Source organism: Lissotriton helveticus, chromosome 4_1 (genome assembly GCF_964261635.1).
Source record: "Lissotriton helveticus chromosome 4_1, aLisHel1.1, whole genome shotgun sequence".
Taxonomy (NCBI): domain Eukaryota; kingdom Metazoa; phylum Chordata; class Amphibia; order Caudata; family Salamandridae; genus Lissotriton; species Lissotriton helveticus.
This window is the reverse complement of record NC_136063.1, coordinates 1,866,637,566-1,866,657,815: the sequence shown is the minus strand read 5'-3', so window position 1 is coordinate 1,866,657,815 and position 20,250 is coordinate 1,866,637,566. Positions and strand designations below refer to the sequence as shown.

Here is a 20,250-nt window from a genome sequence, read left to right as displayed (position 1 = left end):
AGATACTTCCTGTGAGCAGGGTGTAAGGGTATGTGGAAATAGGCATCCTTGAGATCTAGTGTGGCAAGGAAGTCGCCTTGTTGCAGCAGCGGGAGGACCTGTTGGAGAGTGATCATATGAAAATTATCTGACTGTATATAGAGATTGAGGAGTCTGAGGTCAAGTATTGGCCTAAGGGTCCCGTGTTTTTGGGGGATTAGGAAATACAGCGAATTAACCCCTGTTCCTTGATGCTGTAAGGGAACTGGTTCTATTGCATGCTTTTAAAGCAGTGAGAGAACCTCTTGTTTTAAGAGCGTGATGTGTTCTGTGGACATTGGACGCTGTTTGGGTGGTGTGGTGGGCACGGTTGCTGTAAGTTCCAGGCAGTAACCATACTGGATCATTTGTCTTACCCACTTGTCTGTTGTGATGGAGTCCCAGACGGGTAGGAACTGTGAGAGTCTTCCCCCGACCGGAGTGGAATGGTCTGGAGGGAGTGGAAGGAAGTCACTGTTTATTAGTGGGGGAGGCGCGAGTGTTGTTGTGTCCCCTGTATCCGCCTCTAAAATATCCTCTGTTGGGGGATGTTTTTGTGGTGTTTTTGTAGGAAGAGGAGTGGGTGTCTGTTGCAATGTTTTTAGATGCTCCACTATAGAAGGAGCGACAAAAGGACCCACATGTGGATGGAGACTGTAATGCTCCTATATTTTTAACAGTCTCGGTGTCCTTTTTCCTCTTCTCCAGAGTGGTGTCTACAGCAGGTCCAAAAAGTTGTTCCCGATTGAACGGCTGGTTGAGGATAGTTGTTTGTACCTCTTGTTTAAAGCCTGAAATGCGTAAGCATTTACAACAAGGGGTGGTGAGAGACAGAGTCTCTGAATTAAGCAGAATACTCTCACCCAGTCAAGAGATCAGGGCTAGATCCAACACCATTTTTTAGCTCATTGCACCATCCCAGTTTCAGAACCTGGCTGTATGCAAATTAGTCTGTTCCTGTCCCAGTGCATGATGGGAACAGGGCAAACCAAACTACAAAAGCCAATTCTTACACTGGGAAGGAAACAAGCTTCCGGGGACCGGTTTCTGGCATTACAGCCGTCTTCGGCCCGGCTTGCTTGAATCCTGATGGTGCAATGAGCAAGGGACTCATGTCTGAGTATACCCTTCCACGCTTAGGGTGGACAAAATTATTTACAACAAGGGGTGGTGAGGGACAGAGTCTCTGAATTAAGCAGAATACTCTCACCCAGTCAAGAGATCAGGGCTAGATCCAACACCGTTTTTTAGCTCATTGCACCATCCCAGTTTCAGAACCTGGCTGTATGCAAATTAGTCTGTTCCTGTCCCAGTGCATGATGGGAACAGGGCAAACCAAACTACAAAAGCCAATTCTTACACTGGGAAGGAAACAAGCTTCCGGGGACCGGTTTCTGGCATTACAGCCGTCTTCGGCCCGGCTTGCTTGAATCCTGATGGTGCAATGAGCAAGGGACTCATGTCTGAGTATACCCTTCCACGCTTAGGGTGGACAAAATTATTTACAACAAGGGGTGGTGAGGGACAGAGTCTCTGAATTAAGCAGAATACTCTCACCCAGTCAAGAGATCAGGGCTAGATCCAACACCGTTTTTTAGCTCATTGCACCATCCCAGTTTCAGAACCTGGCTGTATGCAAATTAGTCTGTTCCTGTCCCAGTGCATGATGGGAACAGGGCAAACCAAACTACAAAAGCCAATTCTTACACTGGGAAGGAAACAAGCTTCCGGGAACCGGTTTCTGGCATTACAGCCGTCTTCGGCCCGGCTTGCTTGAATCCTGATGGTGCAATAAGCGTGGAAGGGTATACTCAGATGTGAGTCCCTTGCTCATTGCACCATCAGGATTCAAGCAAGCCGGGCCGAAGACGCCTGAAATGGCAGAAACCGGTCCCCGGAAGCTTGTTTCCTTCCCAGTGTAAGAATTGGCTTTTGTAGTCTGGTCTGCCCTGTTCCCATGATGCACTGGGCCAGGGACAGACTAATTTGCATACAGCCAGGTTCTGAAACTGGGATGGTGCAATGAGCTAAAAAACGGTGTTGGATCTAGCCCTGATCTCTTGACTGGGTGAGAGTACTCTGCTTAATTCAGAGACTCTGTCCATCACCACCCCTTGTTGTAAATAATTTTGTCCACCCTAAGCGTGGAAGGGTATACTCAGATGTGAGTCCCTTGCTCATTGCACCATCAGGATTCAAGCAAGCCGGGCCGAAGACGCCTGAAATGACAGAAACCGGTCCCCGGAAGCTTGTTTCCTTCCCAGTGTAAGAATTGGCTTTTGTAGTCTGGTCTGCCCTGTTCCCATGATGCACTGGGCCAGGGACAGACTAATTTGCATACAGCCAGGTTCTGAAACTGGGATGGTGCAATGAGCTAAAAAACGGTGTTGGATCTAGCCCTGATCTCTTGACTGGGTGAGAGTACTCTGCTTAATTCAGAGACTCTGTCCATCACCACCCCTTGTTGTAAATAATTTTGTCCACCCTAAGCGTGGAAGGGTATACTCAGATGTGAGTCCCTTGCTCATTGCACCATCAGGATTCAAGCAAGCCGGGCCGAAGACGCCTGAAATGGCAGAAACCGGTCCCCGGAAGCTTGTTTCCTTCCCAGTGTAAGAATTGGCTTTTGTAGTCTGGTCTGCCCTGTTCCCATGATGCACTGGGCCAGGGACAGACTAATTTGCATACAGCCAGGTTCTGAAACTGGGATGGTGCAATGAGCTAAAAAACGGTGTTGGATCTAGCCCTGATCTCTTGACTGGGTGAGAGTACTCTGCTTAATTCAGAGACTCTGTCCATCACCACCCCTTGTTGTAAATAAATGAAATGCGTAAGCAGGCATGTTGTCTGAGTAGCACACTAGTGTAAATGGACCTAGAGGCTGTGTGTGCTGGATCAAGGGCACACTTGATTGATGTGTTGGTTATTAATTTGCCCTCTTAAATTAAATCATTTGCCTGGGTTTTGCATTGATCAGATAAATGTTGTAATAGGGTTTCTACTCAGTCATAGTGAGCCCTATCATACTTAGCAAGTAATGCTTGGGTGTTGGCTATGCACCAGTGATTAGCTGCTTGGGCAGCAACTCTCTTACCAGAGGCATCTAACAATTTAGATTCCTTATCCGGAGGGGGTGCGTCACCGGAGGTTTTGAGAGTTGGTGCGCTTCCTAGCATTAGTTACCAGTACTGAGTCTAAGGGTAGCTGCCCTTTGATGTAGGCGGGACCATCTGGGGCAGGTTTATATTTTTTGTCAATCCTGGGATTGAGAATTCTAGCTCTCACCGGGTCTTTGACTATGTTGGGGGCATGTTTAATGACTCCTTTTAACATTGGCAAGATTTGGACAGTTTTCCGTAACTGTTTGAAGGAATCTAGAAGGCAGTCCTCGGCTGCAGGGTCTGAATGCATGTGAACACCATGGTAGACAGCAGCTCTATTTACAAGCTGACCAAAACCAATATTGTCATCTGGGGGAGATGGTTTTGTTGGATATGGCTGGGGATCAGGGAGGTCTCATGGATCTATTGGGTCATCATAATCGTACCAATCATCCTGTGGTGTGTCTGTCTCATCATCAGGGGCAGTGAAAGGGTCCTTGTTGCCTCCCCCACCCCCTAAATTATTATCATCATCATACTGTGGGGGTGGTGAATTGGTGGGTGGTTTGGAGGCTGTGGAGGAGAGACCTGCTCAGGAGGAAGAACAGGCTGAGAAGGCATAAAAGGAGAAGGTGAAATGGCACAGTATTTTTTCTTGACAGGCACTGCAGGAGTATCTGGTATGTCCAGTGTGGAATAGTAGCCACATGTTCTGTTTTGGGGTCTATGTTGATTTTTTTTGCTTGGGATCGACAGGATCCGGTTGAAAAAGTTCTTCCTCTTCAGTGACCACTTTCGGTACCGACTTCTTCGGATACGGGCGGGATTTCGATTTTTGCTACGAGGCCTTAGGAGGTGGTTTGGGGTCTTTTTTGCTTGGCTATGGAGAGGGAAATCTTTTTCGGTTCCGAAGACTTTGGCTTCGGATCCGACGGTTTTTGTTTCGGTGTTGAGGTGTTCGGTGCTGACTTCTTTTTGGGAGTAGGTTGCTCTCCCACCTTTGGTGCCGAAGGCTCCTGCGGGACACTTATATGCGGTTTGCTTTTCCGAGCTACCGGAAGGCTTGTCCTTTATCTTCGGAGCGGGGCCCGATGGCGGGACTTCTGAAGCTTGTTTTCGGTCACGACTGGGGCCAGCAGGCGAAGAATTGACCAGGGACTTCTTTTTTTCGGGTGGAGATGGGGTCGTTGTACTCACTCGTTGACCAGGAGCGATGTGGTCATCTGAGTCGTCTGCTTTCGAGACGATTTCCAGGTCCTCAGAATTCTCCTCCAGGACATCGGGGCTTTCGCCGAAGATGTCCACTGGTGCCGGAGCTGCTTGCTGCGCCATGATGTGTCGTCGGGCCCGACGATCACGGATGGTTTTCTAGGATCGAAAAAGGGCGCAGGCCTGGCAATTTTTCTTGTTGTGCTCGGGCGAGAGACACAGGTTACAGACCTTGTGATGTTAACTGTGTGGGAATTTTGCGCAACACTGGGGGCATTTTTTTAATGGAGTCCTTTCCTTGAGCTGTAGGCTCAAACGGCGTCGATAGAGCCAGCGGCCCGCGTCGACGACCAGAATAGAGTAGATGAGATGCGCGTCGAAGAACATGCGATCAAAAACAATACCATCGAGTTGTAGATAGTTTGGCGTCGAAAAAGTTAGGAAATATAGCACCGAACCGGAACGGAAAAGTTACAGCCGAACCCGATGGCGGAAAAAAACAATCTAACGATGGAGTCGATGCCAATGCGCACTATCGTTCAAAGGAGGAGTCACCTATCTCGTGACTACAAAAGACTCTTTCAAAACAACAAAGTGCAAGCATTCGAGCTGAACACCAGATGGCGATCTAAGCATAGTGTACAATCTGCAGCTCATATGCCTCGAACTTCAGATAATCAGATATACTTCTCATTAACTTTAAGCGGGGTGTAAAAAAGTAGTTATTAAACGAAAAGAAAGGCTAGCACGATGATGCAAATGCGTGCATGCAACATTGCACACTGTGCACACATGCAACATGAGCATACACCCTTATGTATCATTACACTATGGCAGCCCAAGCATGACGACCCATGCAGTCATAGCTGTAACCCTGCATTTACAGACCTGCATCAATGATGCAGCGCCCATTTTGTTGACTTTTTTAATATGTCATTTCAAGATGGTGGACAAACCTGGAGCTGTTAATACAAATTTAAAAAAAAGAAACTAGAAGGTGTGTGATATAGAGCAGCAGCCAGCCATGAAAAAACAGGATGAGCAGGGAAGCAACGGAGGAGCGATGGATGAGGTGAGCAAGTAAAAAGCACCATTGAGCAGAGGTGGCGAGTAAAGTGCTGGAAAAGCAACAGAAAGGTGAGGAGTTCAAAAAATAAATCTGGACAGGGAAGGGGGAAGTAACAAGGAGATAGTGGGAGAGTGGTGGGGTGGCAGAACAACACGAAGAGCACAATGGGCTGGAAGAATGAATGGGGAAGCAGCACAAAGAAGAGGAGGAAAGAGAACATGAAAAGGCATGCACTCCCCACAAAATGTCAAAAGAAAAAAAAAAGTTGGTAAATGCAGCACACGGATACATGCCAACTCAAAAGGAAGGTAACGAAGCTATGCTCCAGGGTAGGGACAAACATGAGAAGAGGAAGGCAAATCATTAAATAGCAAGCAATTAAGATTGACAAGAAAGACAATCAATGATAACCAATGGGCTGACCCAGAGACCGCTACAAGTACTGGTACTCCAGGTATGTATGTTTGTATGTGGAATTCTATAGCGTGAACCAAGGCAAAAAGCACTGAAACTATTGCCCACAATATCAGTGGGGCAATTGCCAACAAAAGGTCTGTGAATAATAGTCAGCTAAGGCAACCTCTAGGTGAGACCAAATAACAATATGGTCTGAAAAAGAGCAAAGCTCTACTATACAAAAGAAGGCCGGAACCAACCACTAGATGGCAGAATAATGCATAGTATATGAATAAACAAAAGATTCACGCAGCAAAAGCTTGTTTGATGGTGGGATTAAGAGTAAATGGATTCGGGCCAGCCTGGCTGATGAGGGGTGATACCCCGAAACCGGTCCCAGGAGGGAGTACCTGGCTTGGCAGTTCGGACTGGACAGTTCCCATGAGAAACAGGGGTCAAGACTGATTTGCATAGGGCTGGGTCTAAATTGGGGTGGCATGGTGAGCAAAATAATTGATTTAAACCAGATCTCTTGATTGGGGGTGAATGTTTGATTTGCTCTGCATTCCATCCATTACTTGTGTGTCTTTTGTAGTCCAATACGAGCATTTCTAAATACTGGCAATGTTCTTACTTTCAGTGAACAAAAATGAGTTCCCAGGTGGTAGCATATAGTTTGTAACAGAATGCAAAGGTATATCTTGGGTACACACGTCAAATATACTGTAATGCAGAATTTTTTTAAGAACATCATTTTTATCACTTACTTCCCAAGATACAGCCACACATGTTGCATTCTTACAGCTAAGTAAAGGTCTTCCGCATTGTTCAGGAGGACCAGGCGCTGTACAGATTTCTGCTGTCTCAGAATATGGTCCACACTGTAAAAATATTTCAGAATTAACAATTAAATGAGGTAAAAAAAAGAATTCATGTCTAGTTGATAATTTAGCGGTAATATTTTGCATTTCCTAACTCAAAGGTTTTTGAAAAAAGTATATTACTTAGCTTTTTTTAATGGAAACGTTACCCTACTTGACGATCTTACACATTTCAACACAGGGAAACCTAATTAAGTCAGTTTGTGATGTCAGATCCACCTAATTTTCCCCTCTACAAATATTACATCCAAAAGATGGACTCAACAAATCTATAAAGGACATAATAATCCTCATATATGAGGAAGCAGGCGGGATATGATGAATCTGCCAGTGGATCGATCAGTAAATGCTCTATTGAAGGAAAGTAAGTAACTTGCTTTGCTAAAGTATATTACTTCCTGCAGGCCGATTATTCCAGAAAAACTCCCATAGCACAGCTCATGATGCTATAGGAGGAGAGGCAGAGAGCCATATACAAATCAGGAAGTCAAATCATATCCTGGTGAAGAAACAACTAAGCAACAGCCAGTTACAAGTAAGCCTCATTCTTCACAGCTGTTGGAACGAAAATCCCCTTGTTCACTTTGGTAAGTTATGCCAAACAGCCCTATTACGTTTTTCCTCTGTGAGATTGACAATCATGCAAGTCCTTTGCAGTCTCTCATACTATTTTATGTTTTTAGCCAGCCTCAGAACTAGTCTCTGATGCCAGTGGGACATCCAATGTGTACCCCCATTTCAAATGAATGCGGCTATTACCATCTCATTCCAAGCTATATGGTTAATGACGGTGGCAGAAGGGCGATTCAACTCAGGGGATAGACTGTCTGCCGGCTCTCTGCGGTCTAAGACCTGTTCAGTTTCCAGGATGGGTGCTTTGCCATCATCATCTCTGGACATCAAGGAAAGATGTTTGCTCCATTTTTGTACTGGGTAAGTTAAGAAGGGACTGAAGAATGCTGGGTTTACTGGATTCCACATCTGTCTACTGCACATAATGGTGGTTTCCTTTGTGCTAGGCTGGTGGTGTCCACCTCAGACATCTGTCTGCACATGCACTTCCTCTGTCCAGACACAGGCGGAGCTGGTGTAAAAGGTGAACAAGTTACTTACCTTAGGTAATGCACTTTCTGGTGGTTACTCGAACGACAGATGTCTAACCTTGTGAATATACCCTGGCATCAGACTGGATTCGAAAACTCAAAGGCAAAGCTCCTGCGTGCCGGTAAGTGGTGTAGTGCAACTCCATGTAGACTCCATTCCGCTCTGTAAGTAAAAACTGGATTTGCATAAAAGTGGCAACTATGCACGCAGATATTTCTTTCATAATTATTTTTTTGGGCCCCCAGGCGTGGAGTTCATAGGCGATTGGAAAGAACAAATAGTTTTTTACCTGTAGGTGTAGTTTTGCAGAATTTTCTGGCTTTACATGCTGTGCATTATTCCCCCATCTAGTGGTTTGGTCTGAAATTTTCCAACCTTCCTTCTTGTTTTTTAGTCCTTTCTCTGTTTTTTGTTGGGCTCCGGCACATCTGCCTATTTGGTGCATCCTGTGACGTTGTGCCTCCTCATTTGGTTGCTCTCTCCTTTGTCGTCATCTTTAAATATTTATTTTTTTACTGTTACTCCCATCTTCTTGGTTTAGGCAGGTAGGTCGCTTGTGAATCCGAAACGTTCTTCAAGCTGTAAAACTACACCTACAGTAAGAAACAATTTGTTTTGCAGCATGAATCTTTTCTGGATTAACATCCTGTGCATAGATTATGTAGAAGTATTAGTCCAAGAGTGGTGGTTGGGTTGAAGATGGGTTTATATATTGAGAATAAATGTCTTAATATCTTCTGTCCAACCTGAGCTTCTTTATTAATTTGTACTTCTATACAGTAATGCTTTGTAAAACTATAAGTTGATGACCATGTGGCAGCTTAACAAATATCTTGTAATGGTGTGTGTGCTAGAAAGGCAATAGTTGCTCTTTTTTTCCTTGTTGAGTGAGCCTGTGCTTTGAAGATAATTTTTCTCAAGCTTTATTATGACAAAATTGAATAGTCTCAGAGATCCATCTAGCCATTGTCTTTAGTCACTGGTTTCCCCATATTTTTATCTGGGAAGGAGACAAAGAGCTGGTTTGTTTCCTTGCATGTCTTTGGTTTCTCCATATAGTGCATTACTGCTCGTCGAGCATCTAATGTTTGAAGAGCTCTTTCAGCCTGATCCTTTCGGTGGATCACTGACAGAATATCGAGGAGCAAAATATCGACCTGCCAAAATATCGTGGACAAAATATAGAATGCCAAAATATTGAATTCCTATCTACAAACAGGTAAGTACAAAAATATTGAATCCAAAATATTGTTGTAAATAATATAGTTTGTTAAAAAATCGAATGTTTTAAATGTATTAAAAGTAATGTAAAAGTAATAAAATAATAAATATAATTAACTAAAACATACTTAAATAACCTTAAAATTAATAAATAATTAATATAAGTTAAAAAACATGCATTTTTATTTTTTAATACATATATATTAACTTAATATTAAAAAATATTCAATATTTTTAGCGTAGGTTAGTAGGAGGATAAAATGTACTATTCCCACTCCAGTGAGTGCATCAGTAGGGAAAGCGTTGGATAGCGGGAGAGTAAAAATTAATATTCCCACTGCAGTGAGTGCAACAGTAGGGAAAGCGTTGGATAGCATAGGGGTAAAAATTAATATTCCCACTCCAGAGAGTGCAACAGTAGGGAAAGCATTGGATAGCGTGGGGTAAAAGGAAAATGCTACTTACCAGTATGCATCTGTTCTTGGCATGTAGAGCTGCAGAGTTGTACACTTAGCATTAGATCGCCACCTGGTGTTGGGCTCGGATGATTGCATGTTGTTGTGGTCTTGGAAGAAGTCTTTTGTAGTCACGAGATAGGTGACTCCTCCCTTGGACGATAGTGCGCATGGGCATCGACTCCATCCTTAAGATTGTTTTTCGCCATGATGGGAAATGATGGAGGTAGTAGAAATAGAAAACGGATGTCCATGTGTGTGTATCTAATTAAGATAGAACTGGAACAGATTCAGGCCCCGGGGAGGCGGGTGGGCGTGTGAGACGCTGTAGCTCTACATGCCAAGAACAGATGCACACTGGTAAGTAGCATTTTCCGTTCGAGGCATATGAGCTGCAGATCTCACACTGTGCATCGATTGTACAGCAGTGTCTCCCCTAACGGTGGTCACCTGTATCTGTTGCAGTAGTTTGAAAGAGTTTTGAGGACAGCTTGGACTACTGCAGCTTGCTGCTTGGCTTGCACATCAACACAGTAGTGTTTAGTGAAGGTGTGTGTTGTAGACCATGTTGCTGTCTTGCAGATGTCTTCTAGGGGAATGTTCCCTAAGAAAGCCATGGAGGCTCCTAGTTTGCGTGTGTGGAGTGCGTTCTAGGAGGAACTGTTAATGTACATTTTGCTTTCTGATAGCATATTTGTATACATTTTACAATCCACCTTGCAATTCCAGCTTTAGAGATGGGGTTGCCTTTATGTGGTGGAGAGAAAGCTGCAAACAGTTGCTTTGTTTTATGAAAGAATTTGGTCCTATCAATGTAATAGAGAAGAGCTCTTTTTACATCTAGAGTGTGTAGAGCACTTTCTGCTACAGATTCTTGGGTTTCGAAAAAACACCGGCAACTCTACTGATTGATTTAGATGAAAAGGAGTAATTACTTTAGGAAGAAATTTGGGATTAGTCCGTAGAACCACCTTGTTACGGTGTAATTTGACAAATGGTTCTTGTATAGTGAAAGCTTGAATCTCACTAGCTCTCCTAAAAGAGGTAATAGCGATAAGGAAAGCTGTTTTCCATGTAAGGAATTGCAGTTCACACTTATGTTAATGTTGAAACGGGGGTCCCATGAGCCTGGTAAGAACAATGTTTAGGTTCCACACTGGAGAGGGTGGTAACCTAGGAGGAATGATTCTTTTTAATCCTTCCATAAAAGCTTTAATAGCAGGCACTCTAAATAAAGACAGATGTTGTCTATTTTGTAAATATGCTGCAATTGCTGCCAGATGTAGGCGTATAGATGAATATGCCAAGTTACATCTTTTCCATTTAGCAGCATAGCAAGCTCTAGTAGTAGGTCTTCGGGCTTCTTTAATGATTCATACAGTCTGGTGGTAGGTTAAGATAACCAAACTCTAAGACCTCAGGAGCCAGACTGCCAGATTCAGTTGGCTTGGGTCTGGATGTCTGATGTCTCCATGGTTCTGCATTAGCAGGGATGGTGTCAGACGTAGTTATTGGTGTGGAACTAGGGATAGTTCTAGCAGTGTTGTATAACACGGTTGGCGTGCCCATGTGGGAGCTACTAAAATCAGTTTGAGCAACTGTTGTCGTAGCTTGGGCACTATTAGTGGCATTAGTAGTAGAGGCGGAAAAGCGTACGCAAATCTGCCTGACCAGCTCATCCATATCGCATTGTCCTTGGACAGCGGGTGTGGAAACCTGGCGGCGAAGGTTGGGCATTTTGCGTTTTCGTGTGTGGCAAACAGATCTATGTCTGGATGGCCCCACTTGTGAAAGAATGGTAGAAGAACTTGCGGATGTAGTTCCCATTCGTGAATTTGTTGTGTCTGTCGACTTAACAGATCTGATATCTGATTGTGAACTCCTGGAAGGTGTTCTGCTGACAGATATGTTTTGTGGAATGGCCCATCTCCAAATGTTCTGTGCAAGCTGGGACAGCTGTAGAGAGTGTCCCCCCCCCCCTGTTTTTGTATATAGTCCATGGCTTTGTTTTGTACTTGTACTTGGAATGTTTTGAGCGCTAAGCATATTGCTAGCAGCTCTAGGTGGTTGATATGGAACGATCTTTGTCGAATGATCCATTGCCCTTGAGTTGTATGATGTAGGAGATGGGCTCCCCATCCTGTGAGAGATGCGTCTGCTGCAAGTATTATTTGTGGAACAGGTTCGAGGAACATCCGCCCTTTTGTCAAGTGTTTGGTGTTCCACCACTGCAGAGAGCGATGCGTGCGGCTGTCTACCAACACCAGGTCTGTTCGTTGTCCTTGAGCCTGATTCCACTGTTGTGCTAGACATTCCTGTAACGGACGCATTTGCAGTCTTGCATATGGTACAATAAAGATGCAAGATGCCATCATGTCTATTAGTCTCATGAACACTCTTGCTGGGAGAGAGTGTTGATGTTGAAACTTTGTGACTAAGGCTTGAATGCTCTGTATTCTTGCTGGACTGGGATACGCTAGAGGTGTAGACGTGTTTATTGTAGCCCCTAAATATTGATGTACATGAGAGGCCTGTAGGTGCGACTTGGTGTAGTTGATTGTGAACCCTAAGTCGCGTAATGTTTGAATTGTCTGATGTGTGTGACTGTTTGAACGACTTGGCTTTTATGAGCCAATCGTCTAGATGTGGGAAGACATGTATCTGTTGTCTTCTGAGATGTGCTGCTACTACAGCTAGGCACTTTGTGAACACTCTTGGTGCAGTTGTTAACTCGAATGGAAGGACTTTGAATTGATAATGCTGTACTTCCAGTACAAACCTCAGATACTTCCTGTGAGAAGGATGTATGGGAATGTGAAAGTAGGCGTCCTTTAGATCTAGTGTTGTAAGGAAGTCGCCTTGTTGCAGCAATGGGAGCACTTGTTGTAAAGTGATCATATGAAAATGATCTGAGTGTATATATTGATTGAGTGGCCTGAGGTCGAGAATTGGTCTCAGTGTCCCGTCCTTTTTGGGTATTAGAAAATACAGCGAATAAGCCCCTGTTCCTTGATGTTGTAAAGGAACTATTTCTATTGCGTTCTTTTGAAGAAGTGATAGGACTTCTTGTTTGAGCAGTATAAGATGTTCTGCAGACATTGCTGCCTGGGTGGTATGTGTGGAGGGGTAGCCGTACGTTCGAGGCAGTAGCCATACTGGATAATTTGTCTTACCCACTGTCTGTTGTGATGGAATTCCAGACAGGTAGGAACTGTGTTAGTCTGCCCTCCACAGGAGTGGAGTGCTGTTGGGGGAGCAGAGGGAAGTCACTGTTTTGTGGTGAAAGAGGTTCGATTATTGTTGTTACCTCGACCTCTTCCTTTATTGTTGTTGCCTCTATAGCCTCCTCTAAAATATCCTTTACTGGAGGATGTCTGTGTATTGGATTTGAAGGAAGATGTATTATCTGCACCAGTCTGTTTGGAGCCTCCTCTATAGAAGGAGCGACAAAAAGAGCTTCTAGCTTATGTGGATTGCAAAGCACCCTATAGATTTGGCTGTATCAGTATCTTTCTTCATTTTCTCAAGTGCTGTGTCTACCTCTGGTCCAACAATTGATGTTGGTTGAATGGCTGATTTAAGATGGTAGTTTGCACTTCCTGCTTAAATCCTGAAATGTGTAGCCACGCATGACGTCTAAGTGGGACACTAGTGTTTACAGCTCTAGATGCAGTGTCTGCTACATCAAGTGCGCACTTTATTGAGGCATTTGAAATTAATTTGCCTTCTTGTATAAGGTCATTTGCCTGCGCCTTATATTGGTCAGGTAGATGTTGTAGTAATGTTTCTAACTGATCATAGTGAGCCCTGTCATATCTTGCAAGGAGGGCTTTTGTGTTAGCTATACACCATGTATTGGTAGCTTGTGCAGCTATCCTTTTGCCTGAAGCTTTTTATTACCTTACATTCTTTATCAGGGGGTGGTGCTTCACCTGATGTCTGAGTTTGCTCCTTTTTTTTTGCATTTGACACGACTAGGGAATCTAAGGGTAGCTGTCCTTTGATGTAGGCAGGGAGGAGGAGCAGGCCTGTACTTTTTCTCAATTCTAGGGTTTAGAATCCTAGCACGTACAGGATCTTTAAATACTTCTGGAGCATGTTTGATGACCCCTTTAATCATGGGAAGAATTTGAACAGACCTTTGTGATTGTTCAAATGTATCTAATAACAAGTCTTCTTCTGCCTCCTCTGAATGCATGGTGACCCCATGATAGATGGCAGCCCTATTCAGTAAGTGCCCAAAACCAATGTTGTCTTCTGGGGGAGAAGGTTTTGATGGATATGAATGTGGGTCAGGAATATCTGGCACATCTTGTGGGTTTGTGTACTCCCAATCTGGATCATCAACAGGTTAGGGGAAAGGCTCATCTGGGTCTACCCCTCCCCCTATGCTATACTCATCATCATTTGGAGGTGTATATGGTGAAGGATGAGGAGGAGAGTTTTCAGGAGAATTATGAGGTGAAATGTTAAGAGGAACAGGAGATTAAGGAGAATGAAGTATAGGAGAAGAAGGGTGCATAGGAGATGTGGCAGAGTCCTTCTTCTTGACAGGCACTGCAGGTGTAGGTGTGGTGTCTGATTTCCTCTTCCTGTGTGGTGTAGTGGATAAATGACCTGTCTTTGGGTCAATGTAGATCTTCTTTTGTAGAGGATCAGGTTTGAAAAGGTCTTCTCCTTGCGGAACCTTTGCCGGCGCCGATTTTTTCGGTTCCGGGCATGGTTGCTGCTTGTCTTTAGCCTTAGGAGTTGTTACTGTGTCCTTTGGCGTAGATTTCGGCAGCGGAGGTATTGTTTTCGGAGTTGTAGGCTGTTTTGAGGGCTTGAGCGCATCAGAATCAGGCCTTGTAGGTTTCGGTACTGAAGGTATTGCCTTCGGAGTGGAAGCTGGTCTCGTCAGCCTCGAGGCGTCAGATGCTGGCTTCATATTTTTGTCTTTAGAAGTCGACGGTTTTGGAGCCGGGACTTCTTTCGGTTTCGGCGCCGAGGGAGCTGGTGGGATCGGCACGTGCGCTTGCTCGGTAAGGAGCTACCGGAAGGCTTGAGTATTTTCTTCGGAGCCGGGCTCGATGGCGGGGCTTTAGAAGTGTTTTTTCGGTCACGACTAGGCCCCAGAGGCAGAGTGTTGACCTTTGCCTTCATATTGGGTGGTGGGTATGGGGCAGGGGCAGTAGTACTCACGTGCTGACCCGATGATATGGAGTCATCGGAGTAGTCTGCCTCGGATACGATTTGGAGATCGTCTGAATCTTCTTCGGGAACGAGCGGAGCTTCTTCTTCGAAGATAGCCACCGGTTCTGGAGCTGATCTCTGCATGTCGTGTCGACGGGCCCTCCGATCTCGAATTGTCTTCTTGGATCGAAAGGACGCACAGGCTGTGCAGCTGGATTCGTCGCGTTCTGGCGATAAGCATAGGTTACAGACCTCGTGATGTTCACTGTGTGGAAACTTTGCTCCACACTTGGGGCATCTTTTGAATGGCGTCCTTTCCATGAGGTGTAGGCCTCACGGCTTGGATAGGCCCAACGGCCCGCGTTGACAACCGGAATCGAGTTGATGGAGTCGAGTCCACATTTATCGATATCAAAAGTAGTTTAGTTTCCATCTCTAATTCTGTCAAATCCCTAGGAATCAGCATCGATCAGAATCTCACTCTCATCCCCCACATTAAAAATGCAGCCAAAAGTGCTCTTTTCACCCTACACCACCTCAAAAAAATTTAACCTTTTATTCCAGCTGATGACTTCAAAATCGTTGTCCAATCACTTGTCCTTTCCACGATTGACTATGGTAACGCCACACTTGCTGGCACTCCTAAAATCCAACTGGCTCCGATTAAATCTGTTCTCAATCTAGCTGCCAGACTTATTTCTGACTGTAAAAGATTTGATCACATCTCCCCAGTCCTTAAAAATCTCAACTGGCTACCAATAGAAGGTCGATCCTCCTACCTTTCAATTACATTACAAAAAGCAGGGTGCTCCAGATCCCCGAGAAGTACTAACTCACTTGTCCTGATCCCTCCAAGACTCAAATGTAAAAAGACCCAATCCCGTGCATTCTCGGGTAATGCTCCTCCGATTTGGAACTCTCTCCCCAAAGATCTTCGCTGCAACCCCTCTTACCCTCTCTTCAAAAAAGGACTCAAAATACTTCTTCTCAACAAATATTGGGGTACCTGATGTTACTGATTCGACCCTGCACACTCTTTTTTTCCTTTCTTGCTTCACTCCTATACCCACCCCTCTCCCTCTTCTCTTATTCTCCCTCCCCCTCTCTACACACCCATCTCTCTTTTAAATTTCAACATTCATCGTCCCCTTAGTGATCTCTCTATTTCTTTCTCCTCATCGCTCCTTTGAATGCTATGTTTTATCCCATGTGAGTATTCTGCACATTGTTATTATTATCCTGATATGTTGACCTACTTTGTAAAGCGCTCTGATACTCTTGGGTTTAGCAGCGCTATATAAAACCTTTTAAATAAATAAATAAATAATATGTTTTTACACGTTGAAGTACTTGAAAAGTAGATTTCGGACCGGAGCGTAAAAGTTCCATCCGAACCCAGTGGCGGAAAAAAACAATCTAAGGATGGAGTCGATGCCCATGCGCACTATCGTCTGAGGGAGGAGTCACCTATCACGTGACTACAAAAGACTTCTTCCAAGACGACAACAACATGCAATCATCTGAGCCCAACACCAGGTGGCGATCTAATGCTAAGTGTACAATCTGCAGCTCATATGCCTCGAACATTACTATTCCCACTCCAGTGAAAGCAACAGTAGGTAAAGCGTTGGATAGCATAGGGGTAAAAATTACTATTCCTACTCCGGAGAGTGCAATAGTAGGGAAAGCATTCGATAGCGTAGGGGTAAAAATTGCTATTCCCACTCCAGAGAGTGCAACAGTAGGGAAAGCGTTGGATAGCGGGAGGGTAAAAATTACTATTCCACTCCAGTAAAAGCAACAGTAGGAAAAGCTTTGGATAGCGTAGGGGTAAAAATTACTATTGCCACTCCAGAGAGTGCAACAGTAGGGAAAGCGTTAGAAAGCGTAGGGGTAAAAATTACTATTCCCACTCCAGTGAGTGCAACAATAGGGAAAGCGTTGGATAGCGTGGGGAGTAAAAATTACTATTCCCACTCCAGAGAGTGCACCAGTAGGGAAAGCGTTGGATAGGGTAGGGGTAAAAATTACTATTCCCACTCTAATGAAAGCAACAGTAGGGAAAGCGCTGGATAGCATAGGGGTGAACATTACTATTCCCACTCCAGAGAGTGCAATAGTAGGGAAAGTGTTGGATAGCTGAAGGGATCAAAATTACTATTCCCACTCCAGTGAGTGCAACAGTAGGGAAAGTAATGGTTTATTATTTAAATAAGAATAAATTAATTAGCAATACCAATAAAAAAATAATTAAAATGAATTACCAATTAAAAAATATTTAATAAATAATTAATTATAAATACCAATAAATATTATTTATAAAAAATAATTACCTATTACTAATTAATTAACAACCAATTAATTTTCAATACCAAAAATGCAATAAGTAATAAAATAATTACCAATTAATAATTAATTTACAATAAATGAATTAACAATACACCAAAATAATTTAAATAATGACTTAATTACAATTAAATTACTTCCCACCCTATTCCCTTATAAGCCCACAAACCGCTCTGAATAATACATTAATACAATTAACATAATTATCAATTAATAAAAATGAATTACCAATTAACATAAATTAATTACCAATTAATAATTAGCAATAAATTATCAATACAAATAAATAAAAATAAATATTTGTATTTAATTACAATTACATTACTTCCCACCCTATTCCCCTATAAACCCACAACCCGCTACAGAACTAAAACGCAAAATTAAATTAAAAATAATTAATAATTCCTAAAAAATAATATTTAATGTACTATAATTACATTACTTCCCACCCTACTCCTCTATCAACCCACAACCCACCACGGAATTAAATTAAGCAAAAATTAAATAACATAAAATTCATTACTTTAAAAAAATTAGACATTACAAAAATAATATACACTTTTAACACATACATTAACATACAAAACACTTTAAAAAAATCAATAATATTAAAAATTTGATATATTTTAATGCCTATATTAGGTACTTTGATATTTAGATAGTTGATATTACTTACCTACATTTCGATAATATTAACCACTATATTATGTCCATTCAATATTATGTCAATTCTATATTTTGAATTTCATATTTTGTCCATTCTATATATTTTTTTCGATATTTTGTCCAGATACTCCTTTGAGTTTTGAAAGAAACTTGGAATTTGAATACATTGATTTATTTGAAACTGTGAAACAACCTTAGGAAGAAATTGTGGTTCTGATCTCATGGCATTTCTATACCTATGGATTTGCATATATGGCTCTTAAATTGTGAGCGCTTGCAATGCGCTCACCTTCCTTAGAAATGGTATGGCCACCAGGAATGCTGTTTTTAAAGTGACCATCTTTTTTGAGGCATTGTGCAAAGGCTCAAAGGGATCTTTCATTAATTGAGTTAATACTAGATTAAGGTTCCATGTAGGTGTTGGAACTTTCTTTGGGGAGTGAGCCTTTTAGCTCCAAGAATCTTTTGATAACTGGAGCTGTGAAGGCGCTTCTTTTTCATGCACCCTCTTGTGTAAGCTACAATGGCTGCTTAATGTACCTTTAACAAAGCATACGCTAGTTTACAGTCAATTAAATGAGATAAATATTTGAACACTTTTTTTAATAAAAATCTTTTATTAACATTTTGCACATTTTACAACATATAACCATAGCAATGCCTATACACCATGAACAGTTTACTGCAGGCGTTACATTATACACTACCCCTCCGTACAGAAGGGGGGATAGATGGGTGTTGTAACAGAGGTTAAAAGTAGACTCCTGACAATGCCTGCACAAAAGGTGCAGCAGCGCTTATAAATCATAACTCTGGCTGGCTTGTGAAGATTTCAGACGCGGTGCAACTTAGGCCAAACTGTGGACATAGGCAACAACAAAAGGAGGACAACTGAAGCTGAGAGGAATGAGGGAGTAGCAAGAGACCTGCTGTCATGCCTAGTATGACCAGGAATGCCAGCTCCATCTGGGCCTAAGGACAACAGAATAACTATTTTAACACTGTTGACTCATTGTTGGTTTCCTTGCTTCTCTTAGTACAGTTATTATTGTTTCTGAAAGATTTAAGTTGTCAAATTCTATGTCTTCAGGAGCCATGTTGTTAAGCTCAGTGTCTCTGGATGAAATACCCTTCCTTGGTTTAATGATGACAGATATAGATGAATTGGTACTTTTTAAAGTTAAACTGTGCCATCTGAATTCGATCTGAGAACCATGTTTGATTTGCCCATTGTGGAGCAATTAAAATTAATGTTATGTTGCTTCTCTTGCATTTGTGATGATCCTCTGCAACTGCAAATTTGGGGGAAAGGCATAAGTAAATGTCCCTGAGCAATCTATCGACAGGGTATACCCTAGATATTGATTGTGAGGTATTCTCAATGCAAAGCTTTGGCATTTTGCATTCTGAGAAGTTGCAAAAAGATCTATTGTAGAAGTCACCCACCCATAATTTGAAGATCCCTCTGAGGACTTTCTGGTTCATTTCCCAATCGTGGGAGTAGGATGCCTGTCTGCCAAGCTTGTCTGCTTTCGTACTGTCCTTTCCTGGAAGATGAGTTGCTAATAAATGTATTCTCTTTTGAATTGTCCAAGTCCAAATCTCCTATGCTAACCTTTATAACTGAAGGGATTGTGTTCCCCCGTTTGTTGATGTAAAACATTGTTGTTGTAATGTCTGTTTGAATCAATAGTGTTTTCCCTTACAAGTGCCCCTAAAAGGCTTTTAAAGTTAGGAAAACGGTCTTTAGATCTAGGATGTTGGTATAAAGAATTGCATCCTTATCCTGCCATACTCCTCTGATTTTGAGTGAGTTCATATGTGCTCCTCACCATATATGTGAGGCATCTGTTGTAATTGTTACTGATTGAGTTGGTTGTTGAAATGCCACACCTTGAGTTATGTTTGACTTGCTCCACCATTTCATTTCCTTTTGAATTTTCAGCACAAAAACCACTAGATCATCATAACTCCCTGATGCTTGTGACCATTGCACTTGTAACCATTCCTGAATTGGGCTCACCTGAGCCTCACATAAGGGATTAGTGGGATGCAAAACGCCATCTTTCGTAGGAATCTCCCTACTGTCCACACTGTCAAAGTTTGCGCTTTCTGGTAAAGGTGAGGTTCTGCCATTCAAGACTGAGTTATTTTCTCGCTGGGAAAGCACTTCCCCTGAATTTATTTTAAACAGCTTTTAAAAATATATTTTCTGTAGTGGTTCTGGGGACGATTTCTCCATGTTGATGGAGAATCGTAGTTTGAATAAAGTCTCTATTACTTGTTGGATGTGTTCCTTGCATTTCTGGTAGGACTTTGCTCTCACCAGCCAGTTGACTAGGTAAGGGTTAAGTGAATGCTCAGTCTCCTTAGATGTGCCTCCACTGCTGCTAGACACTTGGTGAACATCCTTGGAGCAGATTTTATTTCAATAGCCAGTACTATGAACTGATAGTGAGTCTTGTTTAACACAAACCAAAGGAATCTTTTGTTGAGGGTTCATTGGAATGCATAAGTATGCATCTTTCAAGTCTATTGTAGCCATGAAATCTCCTACTTGTAGTTGAGTTATTACCACATGTACGGATGTCATTTTTAACTTCTGCGTCTTT

General features: G+C 42.7%; 1 protein-coding gene across 3 annotated transcripts in view; it reads right to left on the bottom strand.

Annotated features, from left to right (window-relative positions):
• The window catches only part of LOC144829404 (fibronectin type-III domain-containing protein 3a-like), a 618,864-nt gene that overhangs the window by 231,209 nt on the left and 367,405 nt on the right, over positions 1-20,250 (bottom strand). For all 3 annotated transcript variants that reach the window (XM_078688524.1, XM_078688526.1, XM_078688525.1), the window contains one exon: positions 6,561-6,674. In XM_078688524.1, coding sequence (XP_078544650.1) covers positions 6,561-6,674 — 114 coding nt within the window. The remainder of the gene's footprint in view (positions 1-6,560; positions 6,675-20,250) is intronic.